General features: G+C 39.0%; 1 protein-coding gene and 1 long non-coding RNA gene across 3 annotated transcripts; one reads left to right on the top strand and one right to left on the bottom strand.

The window, feature by feature from the left end:
- The first annotated feature begins 27 nt into the window (after positions 1–27).
- Positions 28–20,436, top strand: LOC114145993 (uncharacterized). The gene is made up of 3 exons (XR_003595808.1): positions 28–147; positions 252–337; positions 20,119–20,436. It is a non-coding gene; the product is annotated as an uncharacterized LOC114145993 (long non-coding RNA).
- Positions 1,233–20,585, bottom strand: lyn (LYN proto-oncogene, Src family tyrosine kinase). 2 transcript variants are annotated; one of them, XM_028019711.1, is made up of 13 exons: positions 18,488–18,509; positions 10,035–10,182; positions 9,663–9,705; positions 8,918–9,023; positions 8,162–8,260; positions 7,923–8,026; positions 7,687–7,836; positions 6,853–7,005; positions 5,438–5,620; positions 5,103–5,179; positions 3,933–4,086; positions 2,747–2,878; positions 1,233–1,877 (listed from the first exon to the last, which is right to left on the bottom strand). In XM_028019711.1, exons 2-13 carry the CDS (start codon positions 10,158–10,160, stop codon positions 1,675–1,677), a joined length of 1,530 nt encoding a protein of 509 aa, XP_027875512.1. In that variant the 5' UTR covers positions 10,161–10,182; positions 18,488–18,509; the 3' UTR covers positions 1,233–1,674. The 2 variants fall into 2 exon arrangements, with proteins under 2 accessions (XP_027875512.1, XP_027875511.1); XM_028019710.1 differs by lacking the exon at positions 18,488–18,509 and adding an exon at positions 20,443–20,585 and having other exon boundaries at positions 1,234–1,877.
- Between the last annotated feature and the right edge of the window lie 300 nt (positions 20,586–20,885).

The raw sequence follows: 20,885 nt of genomic DNA, 5'->3' as shown, positions 1-20,885 counted from the left end.
TTCTACATGGCGTGAAACTTACTAATTTAATCAACTACAATTACAGAGAAGGTTGTGGTTTCAGAGAGTAAGACAACTTCAAACTACTGTACGGCCATTAAAGCTGCAGTATGGTGGGAGGCATCTAAGCATTTACTGTGTCAGAACGTGGGTCAGAGTATCCATTTTATTAAATTATATTCTTGTATATAATCTTATTGTTTTTTAGAAATGTCATGCTAAACACTCCTTCTTTCTCTGTTACTCTACAGCTCCTTCGTAACAGCATAGCTTGCCACGAATGCTCAGGCCAGGTAGCATGTCCACCTGAGACGGCGGATAAAGTTTTCCTGTGACGGTAAGTTGTTTCTCTGCCATTAGCACATTGAACAGCGTGTACACATGCGTGATTGACGGCGCCTGCCTCTGAAATATGTGAAAAAAATATTTTTAAAAAATTCATGCAGCTGCTTTAACCTTGAAAGAAAGTGTGTTTCAATACGTGGGGAGAAACTGTGGAACAAATTAGACAAATGAAACAAATCAATAATACCATTAAGTTCAAAAGAAGAAACACATGTTCAAAAAGTATAGGAATAAAGCCAGGTTACATTAGATTGCTGTTAGACTCTAAATACAAGGTTTACCCCAGAAAACGTGCTTAACCACTGCAGTGTATCTCAGTGTTTTGATGTCAGAATTCTGACTGCTTTTTTAGCCACATAATAATGATGATAACAATAATAACATACAATCAAAACAACTGAACTAATGTATTACATATTTTCATTTAAAATAAATTGGCACAGAGCCTTTCAATATTCAGTCCTATGTACTTTGACGCCCTGCATTTAAGAATTTATTTTTCTTCATTAAAAAAATTGTTGAATTCTGCTGTTTATGTGAGTCAGACAAGCACTTCATGTTATGTTTAAAAAAAGGAATCACCAAGAAAACCCTATTCACCCGTTTTTTAAAGAGGTGACTCGTTTCTCAGTGAAATATTTAAACCAGAACCGGAATAAAAACGACTTGGGAGAGTGATACAGACAATCCTGTGAAATTGTGTTCATTGGTGCCTCAAAACACACAGATACCCCGACACTAGCCTTTGGAGTCACTGGTCTAAGACAGCAATACACAAAGGAAAGTCGGGGGAACCCAGCAAACCACGAGTAAATTACAAATAGAGGTCCAATTTTTCAAATCAGACAAATTTCTAAAACTGAAACAAAATAACAAAGAACTTCCGCATATGTGTATTTTTTTTTATTTCATACAAAATGTACAGTCATTCAATACCCAATATGACGTTTAATATAAAAAAACGTCGTTACATCTGCATATAGTCGGTCCAAATTACACATTTAAAACGTTTACATTTAGACCATCTTTCTCAAATATACTTACAATTACAATCTCATTTAAATACAGCTCACATCCATTTAAAAAAAAAGAAAGCAAAAACAAAATTAATCCATATTGTTCAGAATATCCTGAAAGATAACGTCATTCATTGAGATTGTTTTTGAAACTATAAAAAATCTTCAATATTCAGTGGACATCAACATGTGGGATATATACAACAAAACTGCGAAGAAGTTTTAAAAAAAAAAACATACACACACACAACAAGTGGAGTGGATGTTAATTGTCTTGAATGTCCTTATGGGATGTCCTGCCGACTCGGCAACGCTACAACTGATCTTGGTACTGAACCTCTGTCGCGGTGTAGTAGTCGTCCAGGACGCTCTGTAGGTAGTCAAAGGTGGGTCTGTCTTCAGGCTTGTCCTTCCAGCAGGTTATCATAATCTCGTACAGCTCAGACGGACAGTTTTCGGGCTGGGGCATCCTGTAGCCGCGCTGTATGGAGGACATCACCTCTCCCTTCGTCATCCCTTAGAGACAAGTGCAGACACAAGTTAGGGGCTCGTGTGACAGGAGGAATAATTGAGGTCAGTTTATGAGAAGGTTTCTGTAGACATAAATAAGACCGGGGAAAATGACATCCAGGCAGAGGGCAGTAGGTGTCAGTATAATGCCAGACAATGTGCCGACAATGATAACAGAGCCATAAAAATATCTTACAAACTGGAAGAAAATGGCAAACATGCAACCTTTGCAGCTTCTTTTTTTTGTCACGATCCAGACCTGTTTGAATTTTGCTTGTATTTTGATATTTATATTAGTTTATATCTTACCACATTCTGTTCAGGCCCCTGGATTCATTAATGTTCAAAATGTCTTGCCATCTAGTTCAACCTTTTTATACTTAATTTCTTAGTTTATTGTTGCATTTTGCACTTTGGGTCTTTTTTTCTGTCTCAGCTGTTTCCCATTTGCGTCTGATTTAAGTTCCTGGATTTTCATTGTTACTGGAGCCTTCTGTCACTTTTTACTTTTCTGGTTACCTGTCCATGTGCTTCCGTGTTCCTACCATTTCAGTAAGTTTGATATTTGATCAAAACTCTCATTTTCCACCTTACATTTTGCTCTGCACTTGGGTCCTTGCCCAACAACGTTTGTTGTTAATTTTGCACCAGATAAATTAATTGAATTAAATAATTTAAGCGTACAAATTCCAGAGAATGAGACTGGTTTGTCGCATTTATGTTTTACTTCTAAACTCCACCTGGTGGAATAGTAGCGCGTTAATTTCTAAAGTCAATCAAAGTACCAAATCTTCAAACTGGATTTGCAAATATATTCATAAAGATGATTGGTTTCATACCGTAGAGAACACAGCTGCCATGACACACTTGCTTACCTGGATATGGGATTTTTCCATATGTGATAATCTCATAGAGAAGCACTCCGAAAGACCACATGTCTGATTTGATGGTGAAGGTGCCGTAGTTGATGGCCTCTGGAGCGGTCCACTTGATTGGAAATTTGGCACCTGAGAGTGTGTAGAGTAAGGGAATGCACACACACACGCACACACATAAAATTTAATCAACAAACTCTATTATATTTACACATACTTTGCCTAGTCTAAGTAAATAATCCACTGCACCGCTCAATCCCACTCAACACACCTGTGCTTTGTGTCATGGAAAGTTTTTCAGTCTATTTATGGGCCCACAAGTTTATTGATAGATTCCTGGTTCCAGGTGAGTAGTCAGACAAGTTTCATTTATCACGCAAACATAAATGAAACAGAACAGACAGAATATGTCTGTTCTTTAAAAATCCCCATACTTTCTGTTCTGATTTTCTTTTCTTTTTTCCAACTGGAAAATGCAAATATACTGCATTTGCTATGCTAACCACTCTATGCTGGTTGCTCTGAAAGGCCACTTTTCAAACATTGCATGGTAAGCCAAAGTCTTGCTCCTATAGTTCCTTATTTTAGTCACAAGGACTGCTTCGTGGCTCCATTTAAAGGTTACAAATGTTTTTCACACTCTTGTGCACTTAACCACAACAGTCTTTTTCGCTCTTACTGTCACCTAAAATACACGACAGAGCTGGAGATTTTTACACGCAATCGGACACTTTTCACTAGTATATTGATCCAGATTTTCTCTACTGTGTTTGTAGTCTCACATATGATAGTGTTAAGTTGTTTTGTTTAAATTAGCGGGAAAAATCTGATTTTCTTTAATATGTATTAATATAATTTATTGTGTACAAAATGAATGAAAAATATCTGATTTCTGAAGTGCCTGAATATGTGTCCCCAGTTCTCTATTCTACCGGGAAAAAAAAAAAAAATCAAGACATAAATGTCAAGTACAAGATTCTAAAAGGCATGTTATCTGCAAAGCGAAACAAAAAGTGTCTTTCCTGTTGCCCAACACAATAGCCCTTTGAAAGGGGGGCTTTTTTGTTGTTTCAGTTTATCACAGGGAGTAAAGGAAATGGCTAATGTGTGACAAGAAGAAAAAATGTCTTGCACAACAGAAAAGTTGGAAGGCGCACTCATTCTCTCCTTCCCGCACAACGCCTACCTTCCCGTGCGGAGTACTCGTTGTCCTCTATGACCCTCGCCAAGCCAAAGTCGGCTATTTTGCAAAGCAGGCTCTCGGACACGAGCACGTTAGCAGCCCTCAGGTCTCTGTGAATGTAATTCTTCTTCTCTATGTAAGCCATGCCCTCTGCAATCTGAAACCCAACGGAAAACAAGTGTATTTGTGTTCAGCGATCATGATAGATTTGCTGGAGGTGGGGAAAGATGTATATTAGAAACGTAATTTTATGGCACGTGAAGAATATTAGCTTGCTCACCTGAGCAAGCTAATATTATTGAGTTAACCCAGTCACTAAATTTTGCAGTTTTGCAGCTTAGTTAGAGCTGTAGGTGGTTTACTTTAACTACACTCGTAGTTTTGTAGCTAAAGTATCTTTGTAGTCAAGTTAATTTGTATGGCAGCAAGTCGATTCAAGGTATAGCTAAAATTGTAGCTATCCTGGCTTCAAAGCTTCTGGTATTTATGCCATTATCATATTTAGTCTTCAACACAAACTATTGTCTGTAAATTGGCTTGACAGAAATATTGATTTGTGTATTTAAGAAGCTCTGTAGCTAAATTCTAATATTAGGGTATACAAAGATTTTTAGACGGATTAAAAAAAAATTATAACAATAATGTTTCCTTAAACAGTTTCTACAGTTTTAAGTTGAGTTAGTGACATGCATGAGAGAGTTTCAGAATGACTGTGTTTTACCTTGGTCAGCTGGAGGAAATAAAGCTATGCTATTCTAGCTTTGTGGTCACAAAAAGCATTAAAAGCCATGGTGTGCAAAACCAAAGGAGAGCTATTCATTGCATTGCACTTTCAAATAACTGTTTTGAAATGACAAATGGTCACCTAAGACCAGTATGACCGATTGAAGGCTGGCTCCCTGTGCAGATAGCCCAGCTAATTAAACAACTGATAACTTGTGTTGCACTTTAGAAAGCAACAGTAGGACTAATTTGAACTTTTTTGTTTTTAAAATCAAGTTAACAGATTATATATTTTTGCTATGTAAATACTGCAATACTGTATAAAACCCTGGCAATTTTACTCAGTTATGTATAATGCTACTAATATTCCATACTGCATCACACCTAAAGTGGAGTAATAGAAGTGGAAAGCTTAAGAAGTACAAAAATAGGGCCGGGGGGGGGCATTACCTGCGCTGAGAAATCTATGAGCTTTGGTAGTTTCAGTCTGCTTCCTGCGTCACTCTTTAAAAAGTCCAGGAGACTTCCTAAACACAGGACAGACCAGAAACAACACAGAGTCTTCAGCTGTGGGTATGGGAACATAACAGCAAGCCTATTTTTAACTTTAATATAATGAGATGTTTGTTGTTGGTGGACTATCTCAAGTAATCCAGTGCTAAGATGCAATTTAAGGTGTATAAATGCAATGCAGCTCTTCTGTTTATTTGGGCGTCTGACTCGACGAACGATATCAAAACGTCTCAAAACCGCGGAAGGCGAAATAACAAAGCGTGGCTCGGTACCGTTTGCCATGAATTCAGTGATGATGTAGATGGGCTCGGTCTTGGTGACGACGGCGTAGAGCCGCACCAGTCTGTCGTGGTGCAGAGTCTTCATCACGTTGGCTTCTTCCATGAACGCTTCGATGGTCATGGTGCCGGGCTTCAAGGTCTTCACGGCCACTTTGGTTGCGTTGTTGTAGTAAGCTGGTACCACACGGCGTGACAACAGGAAACGGGGAATAGAGAATACCGTTACAGGTCTGCTGAAATAAGACTTAGTTTATTTGTTTTTGTTGTGTTTTTAATGTACCAAAATGACACTTTAATGAATTGGATAAGGCAAACTTCTTCCACATTCAGTACTGTACTGTACACGACATGTTGAGGAATAGTTGAAAACTTCAATTTAGAATGAAGGCGAAGTGTGCAGTATGCTTCATTTTCTTTTATAACAAACAAAACAAAAGGATTTTTAGACGAAGAAATTTATATAACAAGTTGATCTCGTGTTCAGTCTCTGAGTAGGTAATCCACCCGCTACTGACACCTGTAGGTCAGCCATGTTGACCCTATTGCTGAGCTGTTGTCAGCTTGACTAAGAAAATCCAACTGAGGTTCAAGTTATTCTCTTAAAAATGTGCAATTGTTAGTCACCGGTTATCTGAAGAAATATCAGGGAACTTAGTGAAATGTGTCTCAAATCTACAGGTCAAATCTGAATAGAAATGTATTAAAGTCGAACTGTATTAGGATTGTCACATCTGTTGCTTAGCTGTTGTGGTTGCACAACTTTCAGAAGGGAAACAGAAAGGTTTGCTCATAATCCGTACTTCGAAAATTTAGATCATACTGCAGATTTTTCAAACATTATACTGGACCGCTTTAATAGTCTCTCAACTTCCAATGCAAATAAGTCTTTGAGTTTTTTCCCTCTATGATAACAAGTTCACCTCCTAAGCACATATACCGGGATAGACTTATTTCTGTAGATCATCAAATGATCCAGGTGTAATGACACCCATCGGTGTCAAGTTGTGAAATTCATAGGCATTTGTCTTTTCAAGTTAAGATCTGCAATATAAGAAGAGATTTTGGACTCTGAAACGTTTTGCAGAGAGACATTTTAGTGAAATGTTTCTCTGACACAAAGCAGAAGTCTATTTAAAGGCACAGCATAAAACGCCCTACAGGGATGAGCTAATTAGCTCTCAGGCTTATTCAGACACACAACCGTCACAATAGGACGTACTTTTAAGGCATCAAGATTGCAGTCTGCCACAGAATCTAAACCACTGCTTTGCCTGCTGCGCAGCAAAGGCCCTTTGCAGGACTGGAGCTTGAGATTCAGTTAAACCAAGACCACCTTCTTGGTTTAATAAAAAGGTTCTAGAGAAATTAATAGGTCTGATTAGTTAAAAGTTTTGCTTCTTTCTTACCCATCCACACTTCTCCAAACTGTCCGGCTCCCAGCTTCTTCACAAACTTTATCGAGTCTTTGGAAACCTCCCAGGCGTCCTTGTCCCACGGCCGCTGGGCTTTGGGTTTCACACACGGACGGTCCAGTTTGCGGCACAGACCATCTGACTTGGCTGAGAGGCACAAAGGCACATTTGTTTGTGTGTTTTCTTGTGATGATTAAGTTTGATTGTAACCTTAATCATCACCCCACTCTTTTCATGAAGCGCTACACACCGGAAGCTAAAGACTCATTAGTCTTGGAAAGAATAAAGGCTGAAAGTCAAATAAGTTTGGCTATTTAGAAAGTTATTTCTTTTCTGGGAAACAAAGACAAGGAAGCAATATCCTCAGAAATCTGGAAGGGGGAAAATACATTTTCAACACATATTAGCAAGCATTTTTTTTGTGTCTTTTGAATGTGTCATATGATGTAATTTTCTCCTTATAAACTGAGATGCACCCAAATTGCATCTCAGCATTCCCACAGTCTAATCTAGATATAACAACGAATAAGGGAGCAGTAAATATGAAATCTTTAATTGTAACAATAAATAACCGAGGAACAATATTTACCAATAAATTTGCTCCTTGGTTGTCACAAAGAGGATTACAATCCTGCAACATTTCCAAATGTTCGTTACTTTATGCTTCCTTCTGACCATCACTCTAAAAATATTCCCAAACTTTTCCAGTGTTTTGCTAGTCTTGTGGTGGGAATTAGCAAGTTCACCCAAGTCTGAGTCAATAAACCGTGACCTCACTCTCAGCTGTGATTTCAAGCTTTTCCCCTTCTGTTCCCGATCCGTACTCACTGTGGTAATGTTTGAGCATGCTGCTGATGTCCGGGAAGGAAATTTTGGGAGAGACGTAGAAGCCGCCGTTGTCCAACTTCCTGATTTTATAATGTTTCACCGAATCCATGCCCTGGGCATCGACATCTCTGACTGACAAGGAGAAATTGCCTGTGTGGGGAGGGCGGGGAACAAGTCTCACACTGAATCCCAGATGCTGAATTGTGAAGGAATCTTGTGGGAAAATAGCTTAGTACCTTTGGATGTTTCGCTTTCCCTGATAAGATAAGAGCCTGGTTTGTTTGCGGGAGCCAGCAGCTGCCTCTCTGCATCCTTCCTTGTGATGTCTTTGAAAAACCACCTGCAATGATTTCAGGGTGATTTTATGTATTTTATTTATTTATTTTCTTTTTTACAGTGCGATGCAGTAGGTTTCACAATGCAGTAATGTTATTGATAAGGCAAAGCTGAAACTTTCATCCAACATCATACTCACTCTTCCGTTTCCATGGTATCAACTTGGGCAACGTAATTGGATGGGATGAATCCTTCTTTGTTGGACGTTAGAGACTTTGCTTTCCACCAATCGCCATGTCTGAAAACAAACAGGGAAAACATTTCCTTACATTTATGCCAAAACACATTTTCTGATGATATCACGCCAAAAATAATTATTCAGTTCAACCCAGCTTGCACATTCTGGAAGAGGTTTGTCTTTTTGCACCCAAAGCAATAAAAAAAGTTTCCTATTATTTTGCGGACGCTCTCAGGCGCTGTTCACAATATCATCACTGGACTAATTTACACAAATGAGATGACGGATTCTGATTTGGCGCCAGCATCCATCCATTTCCTGGAGATTGAAGTGAAGTGCACAATCACACCTAAAGGCATTTTAGACAAACCAGTTCAAGTAACAGTCATGAATTTGGCGTGCAGGAGAAACATTATTTCCATGCTGAAGATTCTGACTCAACTGTGAAAGGTACTGTTGTTCATCTAGACTTATCTGTTCAGGAACAAGACATAAAACTACGTTAGAGTTAAGAGTGACCGTTGTCCCCTCTATAAGCCCTCTGGTCAAAGGCCAATTTGCAAAACGGCTCAACAAAGATTCCGTCTAAAGTTCTAAACACAGAAGGATTTGGACCTCGCGGTCACTCTGACTTTTATCGCTCCTGACAGAATGTAGAAATGCCAAGAAACAGTTTCATGAGCTGCATTAGTCCAAGTTGAAAATCAGCCCACTTACTCTTCCAGGATTTTCATCTTCTCTCCTTTCTTGAAGCCTAAATCTTCTCGATGCAACGCCTCGTAAGGATAAAGACTAATCACCACTTTGAAAGTTGCTTCTTTCTCTAAAGCAGAAACAAATACAAAAGTTGACATGTTTAAACACCAGGTGACAAAATATAAAGAGTCCCTCAGCTGCACACAGTGGCTGTAGAGCAGGTTCGAACAGGACCAAAACAATAGAAGTATTATTTATGAAGAACTGACCTGTTTTTATTTGCTTTTGAATAAATGAATGGCAACTATTTAGATCTTCTTTCAATAGTCAATAGAAAAATACTTGGTGGAATGACAGCAATTCTGATTTCTGACCAGTTTTTTTTTTGCATGTTTCTGCTGATATTCTGCTCCTCGACGTCCACGAGGTCGGCCTCGTTAAAATGTTTAGATTGCTAAACCGAAATCGAGGAGCTTGAGAAAAACTTTTTTCCCCTAAAATTTCACCTTGCGTGACGGGACTAAATTAGAAAACAAATCAAATGGGAAGGTGATTGTGGTACAGAGTGAAAATTTCCAAGCATTAACTGTTTGTTGTGATATTCTCCGTCACTGAAAAATGCTGACTTTTTGATTCTATTATAGTTCTGTTGTTTATTTGTTTTTTTCTTTCCTCGCTAAGTTGCTTTTAGACTTCAGTTTACTTTACTCCAGATATCATAGGAATGCTTTCACAGAAAGGTAAATGCAAGGGGGGAAAGGGATACCTTCCATTTGCTGGAACACTTGACCTGGTAGCAGGGAGTTACTCTGTAAAGAAAAGTATAACATGAGATTTTGAATTGTATTTTTGTTTCATTTTTTAACACAGCTGTTGCACACATTCAGAATGTGTTCCTTTCATATTCCCAGAGCATAGTCATCACCATTTGAGAACGGGAAGTCCTGACCACTTGGGGAACAATCTAGCAAAACAGTGGAAACTTTCTTAGTTTAGAACAGAGATTTAACAGTTTCCGCTGGCGTAAATGTTTCTTTAACCGTTTAAGCCGCGGCGGTGGCACGTCTGTTTCAGGGTTCAGAGCTGCAAGCGGAGCCCGATGGGGATTCCTACTGGGCTCCGCTTGCTTTCTACTCACTTTGTTGGTGTTGAAGGTGGGGTCTCTGACGTAGTGTGCCGGCTCCGGTTTTTCAGCCTGCTGTCTGATTTTGCTCTCCACACCGTTCGCCAGGCCGCCGCTCAGCGTGGACTTCAGACAGCCCATCCCGCCTGCTGAGGTCGAGAGGCTTGGGGAAGTGAGAAAAGAAAAGAGCGGCACAGTCTGTTAAAATGAACGGCTGCTCAAATAAAACAAGCTCTCCAGCAGGCACCTGCGATTTTTTGTTTATTTTTCCACTTCTTCGCAAGTCCGAATATTTCTGATACAATTTTCGTGTCAAATGGGGCTGGAAGCCGCCAATACCAGTTGTGAGGCAGCAAGATGTTTTATTTCAATTTGTTCCTATTTTTGGTGGGTGGTAATAAAAAAAAAAAAAAACATTTCAAAAAACTGTAAAAGGGAGTAGAGATTCTCATTCAGGGCCATATTCCATATTTTTGGAACGCATTAGAGGTCATAAAACGAGATAGTCGTGAACCCTCTTTACAGCATTAATTCCTCCTAAAATAAAATTACGATTCCGATCTGAACTGGAAACTCTGGAGGAGCTGCGGAGGCCCACAGCTCAAGTCGACAGAACTACGAGTTGAGTCGTGCGCTTCAGCAAAACATCAAACCATTGCAACCGTGACACATTGGTGGTATGAGTGTTATGCAGGAAGCTGGTCAGAGCGGATGAGAAGATGAGTGGATCATTCTCAGCAGAATGTGATGGAAACAGGCTGGGCTTTTTTTGACTCCAGATGCCCGAAAGCATCGTTGTGACCTTTGCGCGACCTGCATTCACTTTTACAGTTCCTGTATTGCCACTTTCTAATTAATTGTTTGGAAAATTTTATTAGTTGTGTTACACGGTTACTCATTTTCTTTCTGCTTATCATCACCACAGAGATTGCCGTGTTGTGTTCTCTGACTTCCCTGAACTACACGGCCATAAAGGTCATAAACACTTCTATAACCTCCACTTGTTCCCAGCTCTACATGTGGAAACTATAAATCACAGACTGATTTTCACATCGAAATTGCCTTCATGATTAAGATTAGACCTAATAATTTTGTGCAAACGGAAATATTTACGACATTTAGCTGCAGCTAAATCTGTTGACGTTTTCTGTGATGATCTTTGAAAAGATTCCGTTTATTTTACAGAGACACAGTCAGTCTTTTTTTTCTTCTTTTCATCATTTCGTTGGGCACATGCTGTGTGTCTTTTGGTTTGTTTAGCAACCATAAGTGTCTCTTTTAATCTCACTTAATGGATCATAACAATATTGGCTAAAAATGAGAAAGAACAAACTAAAGATTTTAAGTAAAAAATATAACAACAAATGCACATTTTAGCAGTTTTTCATTTGTTTTCAGGTAATAATTGAATTTTTTTTTTTTACAACAGAATGACATCAAAGTAGTCAGTAATAGTCTTTTAAATCTATTTTTTCTGGATACTGAGTTGGAAATATCAACATCCCGATGAAGAAATTGTATTCATGCTCTCTTGGCTAAAGTTTTTCTTTCTTTTTTTAAAAACCTACAAACTGAAATAAAATGGCTTTTTAAAATTTTTACCCGACTACAACATATTTCTTTCAATATATATTTCTGAAAATTGTAAAGTCATGTAATATTTGCGTCACACAGCGGATTTTATTTAGATGGATGGATGGTAAAGTTTGCAAATTCCTGCTGTAGTCAAATGGAAAATGGGGCAGGGGGGAAACAAACTCAGATGAAATCATACAACCCCTATGTAAAACAAACAAACAAACAAAGGTCAACAGAACGTTGCGCAGAATTCCGTACGGTTTTTCAGATGTTTGGATTGGTGGATTTTGATGAACTAATCTTCACAACAACAACAACAACAAAGAATCTCACAGCCTGGTCAGAAATGGCAGCAATAATATTGCGTATTACTGCACTTCCTGTGCTGATGCAGGTGGAAACCCTGCACACTAAAATAGATCGACGATACGTAATAAGACCAAATAATTGACGGAATACGTGACGCAGATGAAGCAGAAAGAAAATTATTGGTGTTCTTTCTTAGTGTAGAACACGGCAGGTGTTCCCCCGGGGAGTTTTATACCCACAACGCACACGTAAAAGCAGGAACACTGATCACAAGTTTAAATTGGGACGCAGAACAGAGCTTCACTGTAAAAATCCTTATTTTCAAATATTCTCAAGTATTCAAATATTATTTTGCTTGTACTCCTGTTTGGTACACAAGCAAAACGCAGAGAGCAGGATGCTTCCATAAATAACTCGATGCTGGAATATTAAGAGCCGTCATTGAAACCAGTTTGACATGTTTGCTCTAGTGGGACACGGGGAGGAAACATGCAAACCACTGAGACATTTCCCACCACTGTACATTTGAACTAATAGCAAAAATAAACAACAAGTGACGATATGACCTGCTGACAGACTCCCACTAAAGAGGACCGCCTTTTTTAAACCTTTACGCTAAAGGTGTAAAGGTTTAGTTAAATGGCTATTTAACTTATTTAACCAGGTTGTTACAACTTTGCTGTTTTATGCATTTCCCCTCTGCTATTTTATTTATTTTGCAACTGATTTCTACAGGATATACACCTTTAAAGGTGGAAAAAGAAAGTTCTGGAATGATTTCTAATAATCTTACATTTATGTGAGGAAAAACCTCCCAAAACATCTGGCATTTTAACGAGGTTGTGAGCGTACAGGGCTTGATAACGGTTGAGCCTCTCTTTGCCTAATTCTTGTAGGGATTTCATCTCAGTTATTTCAAATAGCCCCCCCAAAAGACTGTATGCTAGCTCACGGCATTCTGGGTCGGCGTAGTGAGGTCATCGCCCTGGATGCACAAAGCCAAAATCAATTGCCACATTTTCCTCGAATCTGACTGTATGACAAAATGAATATAAATAGCATGACCAAAGAGTAGAGAGGAACTTGCGACACTGAAATCTTCTGACGAAGTTCTGCATTATGTACCAGGCCCATGTGTGGTCTGCATTAAAGTGCAGATGTGCAAATGCAAAATACGTCTGCATTAAGATGTAGATGTGTTTCATAAAACATACTTTGGCATTGATAAAATGTGCTTTTTTTCTTTGTTTAGTATGGTTTATCTACTAATATTCTATCTAGACAGATTCTGCCATCTCACATACAGGATACTTGGTGATGTTGCATGACTTCGTCTGTGTTTTTCCTCATCTGGCCTGCTTTGTTTTCACTTGTTAGATGAAATCTGCTCATATTCTGTTGGGTTTCAGCAAAGAGGCTGAGCTGCAAGTCAAAACGTTGTGAATTTTAGGTCAAATTTAAAACCAGTAAAAGAAAATTACAAGCAGGAGTTTGCAACCTTTACAAGAATGTAACGGAGTCGAACTCCGACTCGAAATAAACTCTTTGCAAGTGGAAATCGGAAACGTCAGAATTTATGTAAAATTCAGTCGAAAGCCGCTCGTCAGACCCGATGTCTCTGACCCCTAACGTTTCTACGTTTCTACATCTAAGCAGATGTGCCTTTTTTTTTCTCAATATGTTCCTTAAAAAAATTTTTTTTGCAAAATCTTGCGGTGAAAATCCAACCCAAACGTGTACGCTTTGGGTCGGATCTTTTCAGACGAATTGCAAATCAAATCAAATCATATTCTGCTCTGCTTCAATCAGCGGTACTTGCAGAGTGCGAATCAGATCCTGCTCAGTAAACGTACGTGAGATTGATTCATTAGTTTAATTTAAAGATTAACACTTGAGTCAAATAGGGTGAACCTGAACACAAAAAAAAATATTCCTATTTTTGTCTGGACTTGGCCACTCGAATCATTTCAGAGCAATAAAAGATTTGTTGAAGCAGAGTTCACTGCCCTAGTTTCATCGATGTGGCTTCTGATCGGACTATTTCTGCTCATCGGTGTCGAGGCCGCAACCTGCCACATACCTTGCTATAGTTACACCGGCGTGGACGCAAAGATACATACAACCTCAAAAGCAAACCACAAGCATTAAAAAAAACAAAAAAACAGCTTCCTGTTCTTACTACTTACTAGCATGGAGCGCACCTGCAGTATCGCAGATGCAGCGACTAATTGGCTTCTTGTATAAAGAAGTATATTTGGACACCACTAATTCTAGCATTCACTTAGAATTAGTGAATGTCAGGATTACACATTCTGTAGAAGGAAAGGTTAGAAGGAAGGAACATGCCACCACTTGCAGCAGCAATATGGCTATTTTTGCGCAGGTTATTATGATGGTTATCATGATAGGAAGAATTATTTACACCAGCAAATATTCTGTGGCCATAAGGAAACAAGATAAGCGTGCCGACAACTGAGTAAATATTAAATCAAGGCGAAGCTTCTTCAGTAGAGACAAGTGACATTACTGCAAAAATCTGTGACGTCTTGATGAATTATTAACAGAGTATACTAAACGACAAGATGAAAAACAGCCTAACACTTCCGGAGGGCCAAACAAAATCTATGCATTACAAAACCAGAAGTCAGAAAAAAATATTTTATAATATTAATAATAATAATAATAATAATTTTTAAAAATGGGAGCAGGAAAACGATTTCTGCTCCTATCCAGGAAAACAACAACCAGATATTTAACAGGTCGTCTAGGTCAATGGATGCTCTTTAGAGTCCAGGAGACCGGTTTGGGAAAAAAAACCCCCCAAAAACAAACAAGGAAACATATCAACGGCCAAAAGAAATCATCAATGCAGCTTTGTTAGGAGTTTTACATACACTTCCTATCCACTATCCATATAAAGGTCATATTAATTGTTTTTATTTGTGATGTTCTTTTTTGACATTGGATGAGCAATTCAATCCAGTATTTCCCAACCCTGGTCCTCAAGGCTCACTGCCCTGCATGTTTTAGGTATTTCCTTGCTTCAGTCCAGCTGATTTCAATTGATGACTGATTAACAGGCGTTTGTTGAACTGCAATCAGTTGAATTGGGCACATTAAAGCAGGGAAACCTCTGAAACACGTAGGACAGTGTGCCTTGAGCACCAAGGTTGGGAAACACTGATTTAACCCACTTGTATATATATTTATACACTCCCACTAACATCTGGATAAATGATCCTCAGCAAGTTCAGAAAAAAAAAAAATCATGCCATCAGAAACGTATTGGAACGAGACTGGCTGGAATATTTAAACATTTTTCCTGTCAGAAACAGCACGGTGGAGCACTTTGCGTGAACGTCCTTCGGGTCAGGAGCATACCAGTACGGAGCCCCCTAGTGGACATGGTAGGGGGTGGGAATTTCCTTTGCGTCACCTCGGAATAACTTAGCCAATACACCCTAGTCTATTTTGTATACAGTCACACATGTCAATTTAAAATTGCATATATATATATATATATATATATATACAGTACAGACCAAAAGTTTGGACACACCTTCTAATTCAATGGGTTTTCTTTATTTTCATGACTATTTATAAGGCAGAAATCCCACTTATTAACCTGACAGGGCAGGTTGACCTATGAAGTGAAAACCATTTCAGGTGACGACCTCTTGAAGCTCATCAAGAAAATGCAGAGTGTGTGCAAAGCAGTAATCACAGCAAAAGGTTGCTACTTTGAAGAAACTAGAATATAAGGGGTATTTTCAGTTGTTTTACACTTTTTTGTTTAGTGCATATTTCCATATGTGTTATTCATAGTTTTGATGCCTTCAGTGTGAATCTACAATGTCAATAGTCATGAAAATAAAGGAAACTCATTGAATTAAAAGGTGTGTCCAAACTTTTGGTCTGTACTGTGTATATATATATATATACATTTATATACTTAAAGAGCCTCAGTGAAAATGTGCTAATATTTAATGCCAAAAACAACTGATTGAAAACTGATTTATTCACTGCATGCTTATGTCTGTGTAAGGTTGAGATGGACCTGCACATGAAAATGGCCCTTTAAACCATTCAGACTACCAGCTAACACACAAAAAACGTGTCAGATATGACTTAATCACCCTGTGATAACTCACGGGATAATAAACAGAAACTTTCTTACGGAAGTGACCTTTTTATATCTTAGAAGGGATGGAAGCGATAGAAAGCCCCTGTTGGACCTGCTTTGCTTTTGCATTTTGTACATAGGTCTGTGGTGCCTTTTAATCCTCAAGAAAAAGCCATAAAACTTCAGATATCTCACAAATATAAAAATAATGAAATATTAACATGCAAGGAAAACCCTTACAAAAACCTTATAGCAGAAAGTACAACAGCCACTGCAAGAAAAAGTTTCAGCAGTAAAGCGCGCCGCATGAACTGCAATACTGTGCGAGAAAGCAAAAGTATTGAGAGGGAAAGCAAAAGAAAAAAATCCACCATGTCCTGCAGGGGCCTCCGTATTCCAAGAGTGTAATCTTAGCAAGGTTTTCTTTCCCCATTCTAAACCACAGATCCCTGTGGAAACGCACAGGGTCTCTGGGACAATCAAGATGAAGAAAGTTAAACACCAATGTGACTGTCAACCTGTCTTGGAAATGAAAGTGCCTTCTCAGAAGTGAACACCCTCAGGCTTGAATGAAACTTACAGCTGACCACATGTCAGAAAAGCTTTTAGGGAAAGGTTATCGGTCAGATGAGTTATTTCGCCATCGTCGCGTTAGGAGTGTTTGGAGTCGGTTTAGGGCTGCGAAAGCCAAAAGCGCTGTGCCAATTATCAAGCATGGTGATGGGGGCATCATGCTGAGTTGTCCTTTTTCAGTATTCAGTAAGGATGGAGAAAAACTACCTCCAAATTCTTTAATCAACAGTTAGTTGGTGCTCTGAGACAGAAGCACTACAAAAAGTCATTAAAGTCGTTGGAGAATGGACGTTTACAATGATTGTGTGCAACTACGACCAGAAACAGATGAACATTTAAATACATCGAATGTAAAATTAGAAATATTAGACAGTGCCTTTTAGCCTGTGAAAGTAGGAAATGAGACGTGGCAATATAAAAATATTTATGACCGGGGCTACTTCCACAAAGCAGTTGGTGAGTTTGCATATGGAGCAACTGTAGAGATTGTGGGTTTAATTCCAGCTTCTCTCTGCCACATGTCGATGTTCTTTGGTAAATGTAGGCGTGTGTGTGTGTGTGTGTGTGTGTGTGTGTGTGTGTGTGTGTGTGTGTTGGTGTGTGCAGCTGGCCGAATGTGGCTGTAGTGCAAATCGCTTTGAGTTGCTATCACTACAAAAGCGCAACATAAATTAAGCCCATTTACCATAATGTAAAAATATGATTATTGTGCGATTCATTCAACCTTGCTCTTTATGTTTTGTTTGTTGTTTTTTTCTCTTCTGCAATTAAAACGTTGTTATGTCTTCCGGCCTAACAAAGCGAACCTGTTGACAGCCATAAGTCTGGAGAAATTTAGCGTCATTGAATGTTGGCTCTAAGCATAGGTTATACATGAAATGTTTTAGTGCAAGCGCCAACAAAATGTAAACACTTTGCAAATCACATAAAGTAACATTTTGTACGTTTCTTCTTTTTTTTTTTACCCCTCCAGCGGGTCTTTTGTGGGCTCTAGTGTCCCTTATATGACAGTGGGCTGACAGGAAACTGGGAAGGAGAGAGGGGGAAGACATGCGGCAAATATCGTCGGGTCCGGGAGTCGAACCCGCGTCAGCCGCGTCGAGGACTCAAGGACTCCAAATATGGGTCGCGCTAACCCCTACGCCACCACGGCACGCCCCACTATGTACATTTCTTGTAAAAAAAAAAACAACAACAGAGAAGCAGATTGGAGTAAAAAAAACAACAACAAAAAACACCGCTTCATCAGTGAAGTGTAATAACTTTTTTATGGCAAAGATTGAACAAATTCACTCATATTTAATCAAAAATATTCTGCAGTATGTATATTTTCAGTGCTTACAGTTGTGTTTTTGACCACACCACTCCATTGTTTTTCAGTCTATCTTGGTGCCGTTGGACCTCAGTTACTGTGTTTGACACAGCAGATCCTAACGCAGTGATTAATAACTGGTTCAGGTGTTACTTAGCAGACCTTTTGTGTCATCCAGCAACTATAAATTCCCACAACAAAAAATCTAACTCGGGGTGCCTCAAGGCTCCCTTTTTGTGCCTCTTGCACTCAACATCTATATTTTCCCCATTGACTCAGACGATGGAGTTGCTCACCATAAGCATGTCGATTATACTCCTGCTTCAACATTCGATATTAGAGAACTGCAGTCAACATTCCGACGTCATTAATAATTTGATGGGTCTGTCCACCGTCTTACAAGCAAACTTTCCATTCCTGTCTTTCCAAAAATACAATCAATTTATTGTTAGGCGGTCCACAGCATTTTACAGTAGATAGTCAATTTTAACACATTATTGAGATTTAACGTTGGAGTGCACCAATCAATCAATCAATCTCTATTATTTCCTTAATTTGAGGTGACATACTTACATGTGACACCGCTCTGATCCACAATCTCTTCTGTGTCTGCAAAGGTCTGAAAATCAGCCACTGCCCCCTTACTCTGTGCTGTGAGTGTGGTTTGACTTACACATCCGATCACCACGTCACATCTATATGTGCTGTGGCCACAAAGCTGCTGCATTTGGACATTTTGTCTCTGGCTTCTACAAAGAAGCCCGAAACTCAAGTTGTTGTGCTAGTTTGTCCTCAGCTGACCTCCAACATTGCGATTTTTGTGGAAGCAAAACACTGCTGTGCACTTTGTTTTTGGTAAGAAGCTCAGTAGTCCATGTAGTCTCACCTGCTGTGCAGGTTTTAATTTTTAAAATGTTAAGTTAGCAATTTGGACATCGAGTGTAGACTTTTCATCTAGATCTGAAAGCTCTATTTCACATGCAGTTAAATCAACTTTGTGTTGTTTCATGGATATTGTTCAGTTTTTTTTCCAGCGTGATAAGTTTGAAACATTTCAGGTGTGACCTTTTAACACATGACAGTGTGGGGCTGGGGAACTGATAACCTTGGGATGAGACATCAAAAAAGAAAACTGTACAAGAGTTTCTGTAACATGTGACATCAGAGACCAAAGGATTACATAGGCATGGATATTTTTTCCAAGACAAAATAAAGTTTTTTTCCCCCCCATATTTAATTCATTTGTATCAGCAATACTGGGCGAAGGTCGTCGTTTATGTGATTGATTTATATTTACAAGCAGCAAAATAAAAGGTGCGTCTGTCTCAATGTTCCTACTCTAAACAGGACGCAAATCTAGTCTTGTCGTTCAAGATTTTAAATGCTCATCTTTCACCTACTTGAGGTCATTTTTAAGAAACCTATTAAACTTTGATGAATTAGTTTATCAGAGCTCATTTGGCTGTTTTCAATCACCAAATACCTGCAAACATTAGATTGCATTGAAGTAAACTCGGCGGGTTAAAACTCCAAACTAGTTTTTATTCACTTAAACTAAAAAAAGCATAAATAAATTCAAGTATATTGAAAAGAACAGTATTAAACTTCCAAATTAAATGAAAAAAAAAAACAGCTAACATTTAAATGAAGTTAAGTTTCACTTACACTTTTACAGTGCAGTAATGAACTCAAACACCTGATCCGGTAAATCTTTGACCCGGCGATGAGTCCATCTTCAAGGTGTCTGTAACATTTCCAGATCTTTCCTTCAAATCCACAAATATTTGTGCAAAACTCACTGCCAATCTATTCTACATCAAACAATGTTTTTTTTCCCTTCTTCTTCTTCTTTTTTCTTGACTACCTCAAAAGAGTCATTGTTCTTCCTAGAGCTAGACTTTGTCCACTGATGTCATTGAAATATTCACATGGAAGTTTGCAGAGCTCAGCTCGGCTGATTACCAGTGTTTAAACAAGAGAACAAGGGGGGGGGGGACGTTCAAACAGAGGAGCGCCAGAAAAATTAAAAGGAAGTTCAGAAACCAAAACCGCAGTGGGCAAAGTAGAGAAAAAAAAAAGACAGCAAATGACACCACTTGGAATTGAAGGGAGACATGCAGCTGGGTCTGGTGTGGGGTTTTTTTTGTTGTTTTTTTTCTTCATGCTGCTGGTTCAGTGCCTCTGCTGTATTTTTAACATGACAGATGGTAAACAGCCGGAAACCAGGGAGTCGAGATGTGGAGCCTGCGCTCACACTCCCGTGTGCCGCACCGTGACCAACGCACAGCCCCGCTTTTAGCAGCACTCCCACGAGAAAGGCAGGGAAAGACGGGACGACATGCAGGCATCTTCGAGATGAACAACTTAAAGATTTCACTCAGAAACTCTTAAGAAAAAGGCTGATCGTTTTTGCAAACCTGGCATCTATTAACACATGACTTTATCTAGCAATCCAACAATTTAATGCAAAAAAACCCTTCAATTCGACAAACTGATTTTAGACACATTTCACACGCAGCAGATCTTACCTCCGTATCCCTGGTGAAATAGAGCGACCAAGTTATTTTCCAGTCTGTAGAAGTTCCTTAACTTTTTTTTTTCTTTCTATTCCTCAGAATTGCCCTTCGTCCTATTCATCCGAGTGCTGACACACACTGACACACACTGACACACACGCGCGGCATGACAAGAGGGTCACATGGCCGTCGTGGGCTGCGATGGCAGAATGAGGAACTCAGGGGAGCTGCTTGGGGATTTTTCTATCTTACCCAAACTTCCTGGTACAATTGTCTAATGATTATTTGCATAATCAGCAACTGACACACACACACACACACACTGCATTTCTCATAGGATCTGCAGCAATAGATTCAATTTGCCTATACCCTGCCTTTTAAATGGGACCTTTTTAAAACCTCCAAGTATTTCTCTTCAGTTCCTTGCTAAAGTATTCAAACCCCCCCTTTAAACT

This window comes from Xiphophorus couchianus, chromosome 6, assembly GCF_001444195.1.
Source record: "Xiphophorus couchianus chromosome 6, X_couchianus-1.0, whole genome shotgun sequence".
Taxonomy (NCBI): domain Eukaryota; kingdom Metazoa; phylum Chordata; class Actinopteri; order Cyprinodontiformes; family Poeciliidae; genus Xiphophorus; species Xiphophorus couchianus.
Note: the sequence above shows the minus strand (reverse complement) of the source record. Positions and strands in the feature narration are given on the sequence as shown.